Source organism: Rhizophagus irregularis, chromosome 8 (genome assembly GCF_026210795.1).
Source record: "Rhizophagus irregularis chromosome 8, complete sequence".
NCBI classification, from domain to species: Eukaryota; Fungi; Glomeromycota; class Glomeromycetes; order Glomerales; family Glomeraceae; genus Rhizophagus; species Rhizophagus irregularis.
This window is the reverse complement of record NC_089436.1, coordinates 2,637,737-2,654,956: the sequence shown is the minus strand read 5'-3', so window position 1 is coordinate 2,654,956 and position 17,220 is coordinate 2,637,737. Positions and strand designations below refer to the sequence as shown.

At 29.2% G+C, this 17,220-nt stretch overlaps 8 protein-coding genes across 9 annotated transcripts; 3 read left to right on the top strand and 5 right to left on the bottom strand.

Moving 5' to 3' along the window:
• The first annotated feature begins 799 nt into the window (after positions 1-799).
• OCT59_028480 (uncharacterized protein) lies at positions 800-2,000 on the top strand. Of its 2 annotated transcripts, XM_066147311.1 has the most exons (4): positions 800-1,068; positions 1,173-1,182; positions 1,253-1,528; positions 1,694-2,000. In XM_066147311.1, exons 1-4 carry the CDS (start codon positions 865-867, stop codon positions 1,711-1,713), a joined length of 510 nt encoding a protein of 169 aa, XP_065994029.1. In that variant the 5' UTR covers positions 800-864; the 3' UTR covers positions 1,714-2,000. The 2 variants fall into 2 exon arrangements, with proteins under 2 accessions (XP_065994029.1, XP_025180007.2); XM_025316669.2 differs by lacking the exon at positions 1,694-2,000 and having other exon boundaries at positions 1,253-1,628.
• On the bottom strand, positions 1,600-4,501 carry OCT59_028479 (uncharacterized protein; the record flags this gene model as incomplete). Its single annotated transcript, XM_025316670.2, has 9 exons — positions 1,600-1,923; positions 1,988-2,890; positions 2,959-3,053; positions 3,154-3,242; positions 3,358-3,590; positions 3,677-3,817; positions 3,886-4,011; positions 4,085-4,182; positions 4,312-4,501. The coding sequence occupies 9 exons, from the start codon at positions 4,499-4,501 to the stop codon at positions 1,816-1,818; spliced, it is 1,983 nt and encodes a 660-aa protein (XP_025180008.1). The 3' UTR covers positions 1,600-1,815.
• A 113-nt stretch (positions 4,502-4,614) lies between these two features.
• OCT59_028478 (uncharacterized protein) lies at positions 4,615-6,024 on the bottom strand. Its single transcript, XM_025316671.2, has 5 exons — positions 5,944-6,024; positions 5,388-5,859; positions 5,219-5,318; positions 5,106-5,151; positions 4,615-5,012 (listed from the first exon to the last, which is right to left on the bottom strand). Exons 1-5 carry the CDS (start codon positions 5,962-5,964, stop codon positions 4,827-4,829), a joined length of 825 nt encoding a protein of 274 aa, XP_025180009.1. The 5' UTR covers positions 5,965-6,024; the 3' UTR covers positions 4,615-4,826.
• A 180-nt stretch (positions 6,025-6,204) lies between these two features.
• On the top strand, positions 6,205-7,117 carry OCT59_028477 (uncharacterized protein). The gene is made up of 6 exons (XM_025316672.2): positions 6,205-6,294; positions 6,355-6,384; positions 6,449-6,551; positions 6,625-6,664; positions 6,732-6,862; positions 6,937-7,117. Exons 1-6 carry the CDS (start codon positions 6,258-6,260, stop codon positions 7,025-7,027), a joined length of 432 nt encoding a protein of 143 aa, XP_025180010.1. The 5' UTR covers positions 6,205-6,257; the 3' UTR covers positions 7,028-7,117.
• On the bottom strand, positions 6,947-8,504 carry OCT59_028476 (uncharacterized protein; the record flags this gene model as incomplete). The annotated part of the gene is made up of 9 exons (XM_025308712.2): positions 6,947-7,019; positions 7,097-7,277; positions 7,351-7,499; positions 7,577-7,705; positions 7,777-7,843; positions 7,906-7,935; positions 8,012-8,101; positions 8,171-8,309; positions 8,386-8,504. The coding sequence occupies 8 exons, from the start codon at positions 8,502-8,504 to the stop codon at positions 7,098-7,100; spliced, it is 903 nt and encodes a 300-aa protein (XP_025180011.2). The 3' UTR covers positions 6,947-7,019; position 7,097.
• Positions 8,505-8,630: 126 nt separating this feature from the next.
• Positions 8,631-12,175, bottom strand: OCT59_028475 (uncharacterized protein). The gene is made up of 9 exons (XM_025323273.2): positions 11,794-12,175; positions 11,591-11,684; positions 11,342-11,506; positions 10,997-11,256; positions 10,539-10,914; positions 10,306-10,456; positions 9,858-10,236; positions 9,599-9,780; positions 8,631-9,515 (listed from the first exon to the last, which is right to left on the bottom strand). Exons 1-9 carry the CDS (start codon positions 12,121-12,123, stop codon positions 8,723-8,725), a joined length of 2,730 nt encoding a protein of 909 aa, XP_025180012.2. The 5' UTR covers positions 12,124-12,175; the 3' UTR covers positions 8,631-8,722.
• Positions 12,176-12,277: 102 nt separating this feature from the next.
• OCT59_028474 (uncharacterized protein) lies at positions 12,278-12,810 on the top strand. Its single transcript, XM_025316673.2, has 2 exons — positions 12,278-12,300; positions 12,366-12,810. Exon 2 carries the CDS (start codon positions 12,424-12,426, stop codon positions 12,685-12,687), a length of 264 nt encoding a protein of 87 aa, XP_025180013.1. The 5' UTR covers positions 12,278-12,300; positions 12,366-12,423; the 3' UTR covers positions 12,688-12,810.
• Positions 12,811-13,108: 298 nt separating this feature from the next.
• On the bottom strand, positions 13,109-16,728 carry OCT59_028473 (uncharacterized protein; the record flags this gene model as incomplete). The annotated part of the gene is made up of 13 exons (XM_025325696.2): positions 13,109-13,133; positions 13,215-13,645; positions 13,712-13,834; positions 13,915-14,088; positions 14,172-14,285; positions 14,357-14,527; positions 14,607-14,696; positions 14,778-15,061; positions 15,127-15,175; positions 15,263-15,388; positions 15,481-15,822; positions 15,940-16,296; positions 16,678-16,728. 13 exons carry the CDS (start codon positions 16,726-16,728, stop codon positions 13,109-13,111), a joined length of 2,337 nt encoding a protein of 778 aa, XP_025180014.2.
• Positions 16,729-17,220: the final 492 nt, after the last annotated feature.

The following is a 17,220-nucleotide window of genomic DNA, read 5'->3' as shown; positions in this document are numbered from 1 at the left end:
TTGCGGTAAATATAAATATGAACAATTCAATTTGTGAGAAATTCAAAGATTGATTATTCAATGCGAGTCAAGTCTTGATTACGAAACAAAACGTCGGACTGAGTAGAGCAGAATTTGACTACGCGTACTTTATTTCATATATTGTAAACAATTTTTCTTAAAAAAACTTCTAGGGTCAGTTTTTAGATTAGCATACAAATTCAAATCAATAGCAAATTAGGGTTTCGATCCAAATTCGGACTAATCATTCAATTCATTATTTCATCCAGAGGCCAGAGCTGTTGAATAATCTCAAGGATCCTAGGGGAATAAGGGGATCAGTTTAGATTTCCATACCTGTAAGTCTATCGTTGAAAACATGTACACGGGCAGTTTCGATGAACCGGACTATTCGAAAAATAAAGAAATCAGGCGGGCGGATCTTCGATAGACCCGGTGGAACCTTCGAAAGACCGAAGTAGGAAATTTATTTTCGATGTATCGCGAGACTGCCCGTGAGTTAAAAATAAACTTATTATTATACTATAATAATCCGTTCCATACCCAACTCCGGTATTTCGAAGTGTCCGATTGCTGATGAACAACTTTCTACTATGAAACTTTAAAAATTTATTTTCCGATTTTGAAAAGATAACATTATTAATAGAATTTGTCATCATTTTGTTTTTCGGGCACAGTAACATTTACATTAATAATATTATAACTTAGACTGTGCCTGCGGCAATTTACTTACCTAATTAGTCAATCAAATAATGAAATATGTTAACCAAAAGATCTGATCTGCATTTTGTTTTGAATATTCCATCATTTATTTAATGACCGCTTCTGTCCCATTTTTTTAAAAAATTTCCTGCTAAAAAACTAATGATGTGTTCTATCGCTGATAATAATTATACTTCAGAGTTATTAAATGACACTGAAAATGTATTGGCTAATTCTATGATTATAAACTCTTCACCATCAATATATTTTCCATTAACAGAAAACGACCGTAAATCTTTTAAAAATTTAAAGACCGGTAGAATTATAACAGAATTTCAATTTAAAGTATATGATCTTTGTTCTCAGGTAACGAGTATTAACTAACTCACATTTTCATAATGTTGTTATGATTTAATCTAATTAAGACCTCGATCAACTGTCTATTTTCTTTTATTGTGAATCCAATTTAGATTCCTGAAGGTAATATGATTTATATATTTTGAAATAAATTTTTACTTTTTTACTAACCTTTTTTTTCCTTAAAAAAAAGGGTATGTTTCAACATATAAGTCACTAGCAACAGCTCTATCATCATCACCACGTGCGGTTGGGAATGCACTCCGTGTTAATCCTTTTGCTCCTTCACCGATACCATGTCACCGCGTTATTGCCTCTAATTTCTTTATTGGTGGTTTTGATGGTGAATGGTTTGGTAGAGATAAAAAGGGAAAAGTTTGTGATCAAGATGATAATAAGAATAAAAATGAAAAAATTAATTCTAAATTAGAAAGATTAGCTAAAGAAGGAGTTTTTTTTGATAATGAAGGTTGGTTAATTGAATCGCAAAGGTCTTCTCATATTTTTAATAATTTTAGTCAAAATTAAATAACAATAAAGTCTGTTATCTAAACATTTTTTTATTGCGATTTTGTTCTTTTCTATTCGGTTTCTTTTTTTTTTAAAAAAAATTAATTATTATTAAATGTTCTAGAAAATATGAAAATAATTTGAATAAAATTATCCATGATTCTCAGCTCCTTTTTGGCCCTTTATTATACACAAATGTATTTTCAAATTTCAAAATATATCATTTACTTTGATCTTCTCCGTAATTTACAATTTCATTCTTAGCCGTTGATTTTCTTCACGAAGTCGTTCAACTTCTTCTCGTAATGACATTGTTTCTCCACAATATTTTAGAAACATCATTTCCATTTCCGTCTGTAAAAAACAAGGATTAGAATATTATAAATATAATTATAATAATCATTAAAAATAAAGATACCTTTTGAATATGGAACTGTCGTAACAATTCCAAATGCATATTTTGTATATCGTTTCGTAATGATATCCGAAAATCTTGCAAACATTCATCAACAACGCTTCCAATAACTTGAAGTTGAAAGCTTGTTGCTGTGCCTGTTGTACTATTATTACTATTTGGACTATTATTACTATTATTACTATTGGAAGTGGATGTGTCAAGATTTTTATCAACGATAGTAGTCCCATTAGGAATTATGTTATCAATATTACTATCACTATTGGATGTAACAGTATCGATTTTCTCATTAATTATAGCAGTCCCATTATTATTCATGTTATCAGCATTGCTACTACTAGCAGTAACAACAGCGGAGACAATATTTTCATTAGTTATAGTCGTCCCGTTATGATTTATGTGATTAATTTTACCGTTACTTGCGGAAGCAGTGGTAATGTCATTTTTGTTAGGAATTGATTCAAGATCCATAAAAGCTACCCGTTTCTTTGGACTTGTTGTATCCGGCAAAATAGAATCACTATTTCCAATTATCGGTAACTTTTGCACTTCATTTATTGCTTCTCCGACTTTATTGACTAAACGTGCTTTCAGGTTATCTATTATACCTGAACTTATTATATCGCTTTTGACTGGCGATGGAATTTTCGTAATATTTTTATTTGTTGTTTTATTTGTAGCTTTTACATCATTCACAACACTATCTTCAACCGAATCCTTGATCGGTGAAAACATATCCATGTAATTCTTTTCCTTTGATTCACTAGATGCTGGGGGAGATGGCGTTGGCGAAGCTTTTGTTGATCTGTTAGGGGAAACGAGAATTGATTCTTTTGATGATGTTCTAACATGACCGCTTTTGTTCCTACTCAAAGTAGGGCGTCGCACAGATACACGTTCTTTCTCCTAATATAAATTTAAACCGTGAATATTGATGCTTTTTGAAAAATTAGCTCTAGTAAATTATGGTTTACCTGAAATTGCAAACATTGAATGGGATGAGGCTCGTGCCCATATAATGTACACATAGCTTTGTTGTATGAACGTAAGTCATATATTAAAATCTTACCTATTGCAAGAAAAAAAAATAAAAAAATAAAAATTAAAATAAATCAATTATAAAATAAGCATATAGATGACAAATAAATTAAAATTTTGCAAGTACCTACCTTGCAGCGTACCAGCTGCTATAGTGACACAGTCCGCCCTAAAAGCTAAAGCCGTTAAAGGCGAATCTGTGTGTATATTTTTCAGACTCCTTTATTTTTATAATAAAGTTTAAGTATTAATATTTCTACACCAGAAAGAAATAACAAATGTTCAGGGCCATTCATGCTAACTCAATCTTGAAAATGATTAATTCATTTACATACTCTTTTTTGCTAACATCATATAAAACAATACGTTTATCCATTCCTGCACTTATCAACAAATGTTGATTGGAAGGAGAAAAGGCTATTCCCTTAATCTCTGAATGATGGGCTTTTTCATATTTCTGTATTGCTGTTGTAGATACACCAGTATCCCATAGTCGTAACGATCCATCATCACCTCCAGCAGCCAAAAGACCTCGTTTGACATAAGAGTATTGCAAAACATTTATTGGCTAAGAAATATAATATGTTAATTAATGATGATTAAAATAAAATTTAAATTTAAATACTTAAATAAATAAATAGCAATTTAACACACTTGTTTCGTCAATACAGTCAAATTATTACATGTATTTGATTTTTGACGGTTGTGAATAATGATATTTCCATTTAATGCGGAACTAGCCACGATGGATTCATCCAAATTCAAGTCGATACATGTTATAGTACTTCGATGACCCTAATATATTGTAAATACGATTAACAAGATTAAATTATTTAATATTCAATAAATTACTATGGACTTACTTTAAAAGGTTCAATAAAAGTTGATTCCTTACGATCCCAAACGTTAACAATTTTATCGGATCCTCCGAATAAAATATATTGTGATTTATTTAGGAATCGGAGTGCATTAATATCTGCATAATCATTCTAATAATATATAAGTAATTAAATGTTAACGATTAGAAAGAGATCAAATTTTTAAATTGAATAAAAACGTTACCGATTCATTATCGTTTGATAGTATTGTTTCTATAAGTGTTCCTTGCGAATTATGTATTGTAAGAGTTCCATCATTCCCTGCCACGGCCAATAATTGGTCTAAAATAGAAGAATATTATTAACCTATAATAATTTTACATATATCTATAGTTCAAACTTATCCCATCATATAGTATAGCCTTGTATCGAAAATTTAGATCGATTTATAAAATATTAAAAAAGTCTTACTATCGTGACTCCAACGAGCTACATTAACGGCAGTTGAAGTATTATTAGGTGTAAACGAAGCAACCTCAGCACCGAGCAAGTGTTCCGGAATAACTTTTGAAGTCTCGATTTCATTAGAGTTCTTATCCCTCGACATTAAATCCCATACTTTAATATTAGTTGATGCCGAAACTAATAAATTGGTTGGCATTTTTATAGTAGTCAAAAATATAAAATATGCAAAAAAAAATCACTCCTTATTATAGAAAAATAAAACAAAAAAAGTAAAAAAATATAATTGTTCTTTTAAAGAAGAAAGAAATGTGTGAAATACTTATATTTTGGTTTTTTATTATTAAAAATTTTTTAATACGCGAAAAGGTATCTAAGTTACTTATATAGTAGATGGTTTTCGTATATAACGCGGATCTATGGATACACAATATGCTCAAACGGTATACAGTATAAGCACATAAGAGGCTAGATTATGTACATAATCACGTGCTAATTCTAAATCTATTGTACTAATTCTAAATCTATTGTAAAGTCTGAATGCTAGCTTTAAATAGTTCATCTTTGCATCTTGGAAATATGTCACTATTGTAAGTTTCCATTTCATTATGGGGAACACGCGATAAAACAAAATCTGTCACAATATCATGTGTCTTATCATTAATTTCACCTGGAGGTCTTCCTATACCAATACGTAATCTTCGAAATTCCTAAAAGAGAATGAATGGTAATGAATGTAATGTGTAAACTGCAGGGATGTTATATAGAAATACTGTAGATGATAACTAGAAAATTATACTTACATCAGTTTTCAAATGATCGATCACTGATTTGACTCCATTGTGTCCACTACAATCAATAGTAAAATATTAATGCATGATCTTCGTTGATTTGGTTAGTGTTTGTTTTGACTCACTTTGCACTACCGCCATTTTTTATGCTAATTTTACCGAATTCACGTTGCATATCATCATGAATGATAATGATATTTGTATGAGAAAATCCAAGTTCCCGTACTATTTGATTATATCAATAATAAGCTCATATTCAATAAATTACGTAAAATGTAATCCTCAAGTACAAACCTGCTTTCGAGACTGATTTCCCACTATGATTCATTAATAATAATGGTTTCAACAGAGTCAATTCTAAAGGAACAGGATCAGGTTTTGGTTTAAATTTCCTGGGGTCAACCGTATTTGGTGGAGATATAGGAGCCGAGGATATGTTTTGAGGTAAAGAAGGTCCGATTAAATTGTTCTCGTCTTGTTCAGTAGTATCACCGTTAATAATGTTTCTTTCAGTGTCTTCATCTGATTCACTACCAAAATCCCATCTTTTCTTTTTTGCTTTCTTTTCTTTCTTTGACTGTTTAGTTTGAGTTTGCTTAGATGATAGAGAAGGATCAATGTATATTGTTATTGATTGCGTAGTGTATGCATGAATTGATTTCTTTTTTGACCAAGTGAGATTTAATTGTGATGCTATATAATCTAAAAGAAGTAACCCTATGCTATGCCGTGTTTGTGGGTGTGTGTAGTTTCCCAAGCCAACTAACTATAACAAAACCGCAGCAATAATTTATCATCAGTTAATTAATAAATTCAAAATAATAATTCAATTTATAGTTGAAAAACTTACCAAGACTCTTTTAGTTGCCATTTAATAAATATTTTTAAATTATATTAAATTAATTTAAATACTTTAAATACTTTGTCTTTTATAACATGGATAAAAAAAATTGTGGTATTTATAGTTTTTTTTGATATGACTAATTATTGTGGCGCAATTGGCGTAGTCGGGTTTCTTGCTGTAACATAACGTCACAGAACAATTCAAATAAATTAAATAAATTTCTAAATTTAGATGTAATACACATCTGTATAAACTCCAAAATTACTGCGTCCAGACTCTCAGTGATCTGCTACGCCAATCCTTTCGATAGTTTTGACAAAATGTTTATCGTTCCTCACGTAAATTTACCAGCAATTTGTAAGTATTATAAATATTTTGCAAGTCTCAAACTTATTCTAAATATACTTTTTCTTGTAGTTGTTGGAGCAGCAATTGAACACGTAGCAGGTTTGATATTCGAAGTCTAACTTTCCTTAAAGGAATAATATTCAACTATTATGTTTACTCGTAGCTGCCTTAATATATGGACCGCTATTGGGTAATAAGTGGACAAAGGCAATGAACGAAGATAAACATACAGATAAATGGTTTCCAAGAAACGTAGAAACCATGAAGTCGGTAACGCGTTTTTATTCCTTTTTTTATATAATTATTCGATGTGTCGTAACGGGTTATTTGATATTTTAGGTATAGGTTCATCGGCGCGTTCATTTTATCAATATTGCAAGTGAGTAGATAGTTTTTGATAATACCATCTTTAACGCAAGAATTCACATTCCTTTATTATAAAAAAGTGTTATTTTACAGGTTTACTTTTGAATTTGACCAACGTTCAAACGAATACTCAAGCATTTCAATTAGGAATGATTTTATTCTTGGGATGGGTCATTCCTGATCTTGGTACCCAACACATTTGGGAGTCATGGTGAACATTATTATATTATACGTGCTTTATATTTTCTCTAAATTTCACTAACTTTTGTGATTTATATAAAACAGGCCTAGTACTTTGGGATACATTAAAGCATTGAGGATGTTTATTAATACTGTTAGTGTTTCTATTGCAATGTTCAACTGGGGTACTAGGTAGAAGATTATTTTATAAGTTACATGTTGAACATTAAAATACCATTGTCAACATGATACAGTAATAAAATACCTTAAATATTATTTGGTTTTAATTCTTGTTTTGATGGTCTTGAACCAAAAATAGTACTTCCAATACGAACATTAGTAGCGCCTAACTTCAAAGCCTCTTCAAAATCATTGGACATTCCCATACTTAATTCTAACTCAATTCCTCTTGCTTTCTTAAATTCTTCCTTTAAATTACTCAACAACTACAAAAAAAAAATTATTTTCAATTATTAAGATTTTTTTTAATTTTTTTACAAAAAAAAAAAATGTTCTTACTACAAAATCAGGATTTGGTTGGTTTTCATTAGAATAATCTCTATTAAGAGCTCCAATAGTCATTAAACCCATTAATTCTAATTTATTACAATTATCTTGAATATGATTTAATACGTCTAAACATTCTCCTGGTTCAATCCCACTTTTGGCTGAATGACATAAAGATAAAAAGACTAGTTATTCTTATATAAACAATTTTAATAAAAAAAAATGAATAAGTAATTACATTCTTCACCACTTGTATTCACTTGAAGAAATACTTTTAACTTATCATTTCTTGATGCACATGCTTTATTCATTAAATCCGCTTTTTTTATACTATCCATTGTTTCTACCACCCACAAGTTTGGTATTCCTTAATACATAACTAAGTTAATAACTGTAATAATAAATAAATGATAACTTTTATTAACTTATATTAATTACCTGCTAGCATTTTACATTTATTACTTTGTAATGTTCCTATAAAATGCCAATGAATATCTGATGGTAACTGATATAAAATTATTAACTTATTGGGATGTTTTTATTACATATAAATTTCTTTTATTTTACCTTTTCGCTTTTTTCAACTAATTCTTGTATCTAAGTAATAAATAATAAATATATTTATTAAATCAATTTCAAAAAATAATTTTTTTTTTTTTAATAAAATTCTTACATAATTTTCACCGAAGTGTCTTTGTCCAAGTTCATAAGCCAAACGAATATCTGTTACTGGTTTAAGTTTACTAACTGCGACTAATCTGGCCTAATAATTATAAAAAGTTCGATTACCAACTATTTGTATCTTGCTCTATCTGAGATACATAACAATTACTTGTTTTCCTTGAGTTATTGATTCGATACGTTTTTTAACATCACACAACTTTTCTTCAATTTCTTTTTTTCTTATTTCAGCTTCATTGTTTTCCTCTTCTTTAAATTCACCAGAAGAAGATATCATCCTTATTCTGTAACTATTATTTAAAAAATTCTACTCAGAATTTAATTATTATCTTACATGTTCTACATTCTAATACAATCGTTTCTTACTTATATTGTAGAAAACTGGCAGAATTAATATAATTGCAATGGATAAAATTTTTTTTTATAAAAAGATCCTCTCCTAAAAACTTTGATCTGAATGTGCGTATAACATCATTCCGCCACATCTTTAACTAGGGGGTTAAAATTCTTAAATAGCGCACTTGTCTTAACCTCTATCTAAATTTAGTAAAGGAACTGCAAATTTTTTTTTGTTGATACTGATTATCAAATCATATCTTTATTTTTAAATTATGATACTTAAAAAACACAAATTAATATACTTTATTATAACAAACTATTTGTAAATTTTAAATAAACACAGTTCTAATCGATATTGTTAATACTATTTTCTTCGTTTGCTTTTAACATTCATACTCTTTTTCTTTATACCATTACTACTTTTAACTTTCTTTTTAATAACGTCATTGCTTTTTCCCTTGCCTGCACCTTTCCCTTTCTTATTTGTATTTTTTGGTACAACAGCAAAAGCCGCCTTTTTAGTGACATCAGTTAAATCCATTTCGAACCCAATACCATTATTTTTCTTTTTCTTTTCACCTCCATTTTTCGCCTTTTCTTTAGTCTTATCATTTTCCGATATTTTATTAATTTTAGCGGGTCTTCGACTCTTTTTGGCTAACCTCACAGCTTTAAAATTTTCAATTTTCATCTGAGGATTGGAATCATCCTCACGTAATTTCATTCTTCTTTTTTTCTTTCTAGACATACCAGCATATTTATCCCTTTTAATTTTCTTTTTATTTACTCCTTCCTCGTTATCATTTTCATCTCTCATTCTTTTTTTGACATCAATGTTATCAGCAGAAAGGTTTTTCGATAGTTTCTTTTCTTTTTCTGATTGAAACCAAGTCCTCGCAGGTCTACTAAAAATTTCATTTTCGTATTTTAATAAATTTTGGCCTTTTAATAATTCCATTTCAGCTTGGTTCATTAATTTTTCTTCTTTTTCTTCTTTTAATACTTCTTCTACTTTTTCTTTAATATCTTCTAATTTTTTACTATATTCTTTTATTAATTCTACATCAATCTTCCTTTTTTTAATTTGTTCTTTTTGTGAATGTTTTATTATCAATTTTAATAATTTACGATCCGATTCTCCTGTTAACGTAACGGACCTTTATATATTTATAAAATTTTTGTGTATATGCTTAGTATTTTACATTATATTGTACTTAAAAAAAAAAAAATTTATATTTACCGTCCATTTCTACCCGCACGAGCAGTTCTACCAACTCTGTGAATATATTGATCGTAACTTTGTGGTATATCATAATTTATAACCGTCTCAATTCCTTTAATGTCCAATCCACGTGATGCTAAATCCGTAGCCAATAAATAATCTACTTTACCATCTCGAAATGCTTCTAAGGCTTCCAGTCTCTGTAAAATCATTTTTTAATAAATATATATATATTAACATGTAATCAAAAGAAAACTCTAAAATTCATGAAACTTACTTGTTCTTGAGAAAGATTACCATGTAATTCGGAAGCTTTTAATCCTAATAATCCAAAAATAACTTTCATTTCATGAGCAACTGATTTTGTTCTAAAAAATATTATAACCTTATGTTTAAAATACTTTTTACATAAGATTAATAATATAATTTCCCGATTTTTTTCTTGGTATTCTCTTATTCTAATAAATTCTTGAATTAATTTTGTATTTGTAGACTTAATAGAATCTATCATTAATTTTACTGGTCTATTCAGTGATAAGCGAATTAATTCATCTACATTATCTGTCATTGTTGCTGAAAACAACATAGTTTGTCTTGACTTTGGACAATATTTAACTATCTCGTTTAACTCATCCGCAAATCCGACTTCCAGCATCCTATAAAAAAAGGAAAAGGGAAGTTAGTATGCTCTTATAGGATAACACCCGAGATTGTAGTTATCTTACCGATCTGCTTCATCTATAACTAGAATTTCGATACTTTCCAGTAAAAAAGATGGCGAATTTCGTACATGATCAATAAGTCTTCCCGGAGTTGCGATAACAATATCAGGGCGTGCACGCAATTCTGTTTCTTGTTGTTTAAGACTTAACCCACCTAAATGAAAACAAAGAAAAACTTTAAAAAAAAATTCTTTTAAGGAAATTTCTTCTAGAAAACAACACCTTTCTATACTAACCAACGCAGAGACATAAAGTAATATCAGTAAAAGCAGCTAATTTACTAGCAACACTATGACATTGTATAGTTAATTCGCGTGTAGGTGCTAATATAAGTACTCTCACTTCTGCTGTTTGTCTTGGCCTATAAAATAATCTTTCTATTATTGGTACTAAAAAGGCTATTGTTTTGCCACTTCCTGTTATTGCACCCCCACAAATATCTTTACCCATAAGTGCTATAGGTATAGTTTCTTTTTGTATTTGCGTCGGTTGAATAAATCCTAACTGGCTTAGTCCTTTCAATATTGGTCTTGATAAATTCATTGTTTGAAATGATTCCGCATCTTCATTCTGTATTATTTCGGATTTATCTGCAAAATATGCTTTTTTTCGCTAAATATTAACGGATAAAATATGTAAGACAACTTCGATATTTTCAAAAGATAAATCTTTAAACTAAAAGTAGATTGCAAACCTCTCTTTCATACTCGTTGTCGTCTTCATTGCTATCTTCATCACTTTCATCTTCATCCTCATCTTCATCCTCATCTTCATCTTCTTTACTATCTTTATCATACATTTTACCTTCAGAATTAGAAGCTTTTTTCTTCTTCTGTTCGTTTTTTTCTTCGGGTCTCTCATCCTCATCCTCATCCTCATTTTCACTAGTATCTACATATTCATCTTCAATAACATAATCAACCCCTCCACCAAAAGTATAAGGCTCATCTTCGTCTAAATACATGAAAAATTAATATATATAGCATATATGTATATAAGCTTTTTCGTAGAAAAATAAATATAAAAAGCTAATCAATACCACTATCTTCTTCCTCTTCGTCATTTTCAGCTCGATCATCTTCGCTAACCTCATCATGTTTCATTGTTTCTTTCTTTTTGTTTCGATCGATATACTTCTTCTCTAGATCATCATCCTTCTCTGATTCACTAAGTTCATCATCATCATAATTCATCTTTTTTTTATCTATTGACAAATTAAAATAATCCATCATTAAAAAAAAAAACTTCTTTAAAAATCAAAAAATTCACTGGTTTTTTTTATTTGTACCATTTTTATCGTTACCATTTATTTCATGATTTTTCTTTTTTTTTGCTTCCAATCGTTTATTTTCAATTATCTCATCAATAGATTTCGATTTAACCTTTTTGTTTTTTATTAAAAAGTTGAATCAAAATTAAAATAATTAATCTGAAAATAAATTGTTTTAGAAAAATTCTTGAAAATTTTGATATTTTATTAATTTATCTTACAGGTATTTTTGGTTTAAGTCCAGCTCTTGCAGCATTAAAATCCCATGGATGTTCAATTGGTTTATTATTAATTCCATCAATAAAAAATGTAAATTCAGGATTAATAATATCATTTTCTGAATTAATATTATTTTTATCATCTCTTTTATTTTTTTCATTATTTTTTTCATTATTCAATTTTTTATTTTCCTTTTTATTAGCTTTTTTATCTTTTTTATTCGTTTTTTTAGCTTTAGTATTATTTATTTGTGTATCGTCATTAATGTCACTATTCTCTTCTTCAAGAGAAATTACTTCATTATCATCCTCAATAGTCATTACAAAATCCATGTTTATTTTTTATTGCTTTTAAATAAAAGTCAAAAATGAATAATTTTTTTTTTTACATCTATTATTGATTTTTTGATTGGATGATAAATTTCGTAGTAGATCGACATAAATCATCATTGTTGTATAACTAATTAAAAAAAAAATTTTTTCTTTTACAAATTCTTTTCTAAAACTTATGTAAGTATATAAATTTGCACTGAAACATGTAAAAAGTTAGTCTTAATTATTCCCTAACTCTTTAGTTCTGCTTTTTTAGATAACTTCCAAACAAAACAAAACGAACAATCCGTTATAATAGTCATGGGTGGTGAAAACTGGTGGGGAAACATGGGAGGTCCCGTACAAAAGGGAATAGTCACCTACTCAGTTTCTTCATTTCAACAACGTGCATTCGCTGGTGCTTTAAAATATGGGATATTTAATGTTTTCCGCCGTACAATGTCTCAGGCTCCTTACGTTGGACCTCCCATAATCTTTGGTTATCTTATTTATTCTTCTTATACAAAGAAACATGAATTTTTACATTCTAAAGCTGGTAAAGAAGAATTAGCGAAATATGGTTAAAAATATTTTCTATTTATGACCAGCGCGTAATGTATCCTCATCTTTCTTAACATGTAAGCAAGTATTAGTTAGTAATTTATGAATAAAAAAATCGAGTTTCCCGTTCTTTTTTTCTTGCATAAATGATTGAACATATCTCAAAGTACTAAATCCCAAAAAAAGCTTTTTTTACAAATTACAAAAAAAAATGTATTGTTTTTAAGAAAAAATAATATTGCGAGAAATAAAAAAAGGAAAAGCAGCTACAAATCTGAACCTGAAAACTATGAATAAAAGTTTGAAGAAATTTGATGATAAGGGGTAAAAATTTGTCAAACAAAAAAAAAAGAGAAAAAGAAATTGATTTAATAAAAATCATGTGCTGCGTTAGATTTAATAAGAATTACTAGATAAAAATGTCCTATTATCGTTATGTTATCGCTTACGCTAGATAATTATATACTCGCCTGAATTAATTTTAAAGAAATTTATTAATAATTGAAATAATTAACTAAGAATTAAAATAAAAAATATATTATGAAGCTTACCTATCTCCCGTGGCTCTTTCCAAATATTCTCGTTCAATTAACGCCTCAATTCTCTTCTTTATCAACGCTGGATTTGGCATAAATCTTGATTGTAGTTGTTTTACAACTTCTGCAATCAAAAGATTATGTTCCATAGTCTTCCTATCTTTCATAATTCTTACAATAGCAGCTTCTGTTTGATGTTTTCTAGCCTCTTCTACTTTTTCTCGTGTTTCCTTTCTTTCGCCTTCACTTTCTACTTTACTAGCTACAGTTTGAATCTTAATACGTTGCAATGGTGCTGTAAAATCATTATTGAAATTAAATTGATCTCCAGGATTGATTTCTTTTCCTTTAGGTTCTTTAACAAGGATTTTGTACTTAGCACAAGCCAATGATTGAAGATTACGTTTGAGATCAGCTTCTGGAATATCACTTTCACCTTTGATTTGCTGGAAAAAAATATATAAATACATAATTTAAACATAATATGGTGAGATCATTAATCGACATTTTACCTCATACGATAGAGACTCTCCATCCTGTTTATCATTGAACATAAGTAAGATAACCATTTGATACGTTGATACGTTCAATTCATGTTTACGTGCTTTGAATGAACCTCGAATATCTGCTGTGCCCTAAGTATATAAATAAAATTAGCAAACAAATCCAAACTTACTCTGTTATCAAAATATATAATGTATAAAATATTTATTACCATATTCGATTGCCATGTTAATCTACGACCACTATGTCGACCTAAATAAAAATTTTGGAAGGTACCACAAGCTTTTGTTAATTCTGGCGGTAAATTACATCTTGGACTTGCTGATAGGTTCATTGGCCAAAACGTTGATGTAAGAACAGTTACACTTAAATCTAATTTAGGTTTCTATATTATAAAATGTATTAAATAATGTATTCAATATTTTAATTTAAACAAACTTATCCTTATATATATATAAGCTTGCATACTTCTAAAACAGATTTGTCCAAGTATTCCTTGAAATCTGTCATTGTATCGGATGATATTCTCATATCATTGAACATTCCCTCTAGTTTTGTAGTAAATTGATAACCGCACTCAACCTGAAGTATACACGAGACAAGTATTAGAAAATAAAAAGTGAAATACTACAATCATAAGATTAGTGACATACCTTGAGTTTACCTATCATACCCCTTTCTGCATCATCGCTAACACTGCGCCCAAGTAATAAACGCTTAGCTAAATGTTGTTTGTAATATCGCTCAAAAACGTCCTTTTCTCCAATAAAGCGGAACAATGTAATAGTTTTGTCTAATACACTATCAACTTCTTCTTCCGTTTTCTAGATTTTATAAATCGGTAATTGCCTAAGATAATGATATTTAAATATTTAAAGAAAATAAATGATACGTCAAACTAACCCCCTTTAATCCTTTTTTGAGATTATCATCAATAAACAATGATATAAACTCGGGTGACTTTGAATTCTTATTAATGAAATATTCAAAAGCCTTTAAAAAAAAATTTATAAGCATTAATAAAAGATGTAATTATCTTGAACAATAAATAATTAAACATCTGTACTGACAAACCTCATTAAATGATGTTTGAAATGCTTTATCATTAGATAAAGCTAAATTCTGAACTTTATCGAATTTGTCTTTAAGGTCTAGAACCTCCTGTACCCATCTTACAGCAACAGTGGCTCCCGTTTGCTTATCACCAGACGCAGCATTACCACCTTCGGCAGTTGTATTACTTGTTACTGTTTCATTAATCGCTTTACCAAGTTCACGTATATAATCACTAATAGCAGATTTCATTTCATCATGACCTTTTACAACTCGCCCGAACAATTTATACATCCTTCCAAGATCTAAATTAAATAAATAACATTACAAAAATATAATAATCATTGAACGACAAATACAAGAAACTTACCATCCATTTTTTCATTCCTTAACATAGGAATTAAACCCGAATTTTCCATCTAGAAATAAAAAAAAAAATTTTTTTTTTGCAATTCATTTCATGTAATTTATAAAACCAAAATTTTTTTTTATACTATAAAGCGTACCTCAATTACTGTCTTAAGATGTTTTGAAATTAACTCTTCCTCTACAATATTACGAATCTTTGGTTCTGTGGTTTGTGAAAGATAATGACGTACGCGCTGCTCTTCTTCATTCAGTCGCTTATCTACCTAAAAGATATAATATGCTATTAATATATAAGTTCGGAACAAAAAAATTTTTTTTTTTTTAGAGAAAAATATATATATATATTTTTGCTAACCTTTTTCATATATTCTGGAGCATCATATTCTCCTACAAGCATTTGCCCTTCAACTCTATAATATTCCGAACTTGTTTCCAAGAACTTATTTTCGAAATCAGTTGCATAAACTGTATCTTTAGTCGACGCGTCAGTCAGCTCCAGTAACATATCAATTGATGCTTTCACATTAGTACGATCTATAATTTCATTCTCTCGTTCAAGCTTAATTTGCTGTAAAAGTACTTCAAGAAGATGATTCTGAATTGGATAATTCTGTGATCGGACGATTGTGTCTCTAAATAGATCCAATCCGAGATCGTAAACAAGAGGAACGTTTGCAGTTTTTGCGTAAACCCGATCCTTTAGTTATAGTGTAATTATTAGATGTAGCCTACAACAGGAAAAAAATTTCCTCGCACAAAATAATTTACGTAAAAGAAATAATTACAAAACTTTACTTGAAATCAATTAACTTACCATATACATTAAAATATCTCTAATCATAAGCATACATGTAGTATGGTCCTCCCAAACAGTTTTTAAAACTTTCAAGAAATTTGCACCACCAGCTCCATTAGGGTTTGTTTGTGAACTACTTGCACCTGAAAGAGGGAATGCAGGTACTACTTGTGAGACAGCAACTTCTTCCAGGTGCTGCGTAATGACTTCTCTTACACCATTATATAATTTGTCTCCATTTTTATGAAGCACCATGTTATATGCATTACGATAAAGTTCTTCAAAACTTAGGATCGACGCATTTTTTTTATGAATTTCACGAATAGCCTGAGCTAGACGATCCCAATTGTCATTGAATTGGGCGTCAGCGGAATTCTGAAAACGACGTGAAGACATATTTAAATAAATAAGTTTTTTTTATAATTAAGTCTTTATTAAAAAAAAAAAAGAAATTAAAAAAGATAAGTTCACATATTCATATAAACATAAAAAATAGTTTTGTTTCTAAGTCAAGACTTTGAAAGTCTGACAGAAAGTCTGCAGAAGAATATTTATATAAAGTATCCGCAAATATTATTGGCTGGCTTTTTTTTAGACGTTTAAACTTGTAAGCTATTAAATCTATACTTGTTATTATAACTTCTACACTTGAGAAACAATAAAGAACAAAAGAAATTCTTATGCGCTTAATATAAGTTACGGATTTACTACAGTTTGATAAACCTTTTCAAACCGGACTATAGTAACTAAACTTACCGGTTTCTTTGGTGGCCTTATCTTTCCTTTTGGCTGTTTACGGCTACTCATACTAAAATAGATTAGAAAGCGGGACCGGGAATAAAGAGTAATAGAGCGGTGATTTGTGAATATATAAGCAAAAGTGATAGACTAATAGTTGTTCTTAGGGTTATTGACTATTCTTTCACGATAATTAATAGAATTAATAAAGGGAGTTTATAATAATATATTCCGAGTCTCTGGACAACAAAATTATCAGATATGGAATTGGTAAAAATAAAATATGTAGGGTTTTTCAGTTTTACCCCATTTTCATTTTTTCGATTGCTGCGGTCTGCCGGTTGCTAAAAAAAACTCTCGTTGGACGTCTATATGTGTTAGTTACACAAAAAATTTTCGTGTCAAGCTGAGGAGGTCAATGATCTATTGATATTATTAGATCATTGACCATTTAACATAATAAATTCAATAGAGTTGTCACTGGGAGATTTCCTAGCAAATCCGTGTAAAAAATTAAATTTAATGGGCATCAGGAAAATGCGTATATTTTTGCAGCTCCCT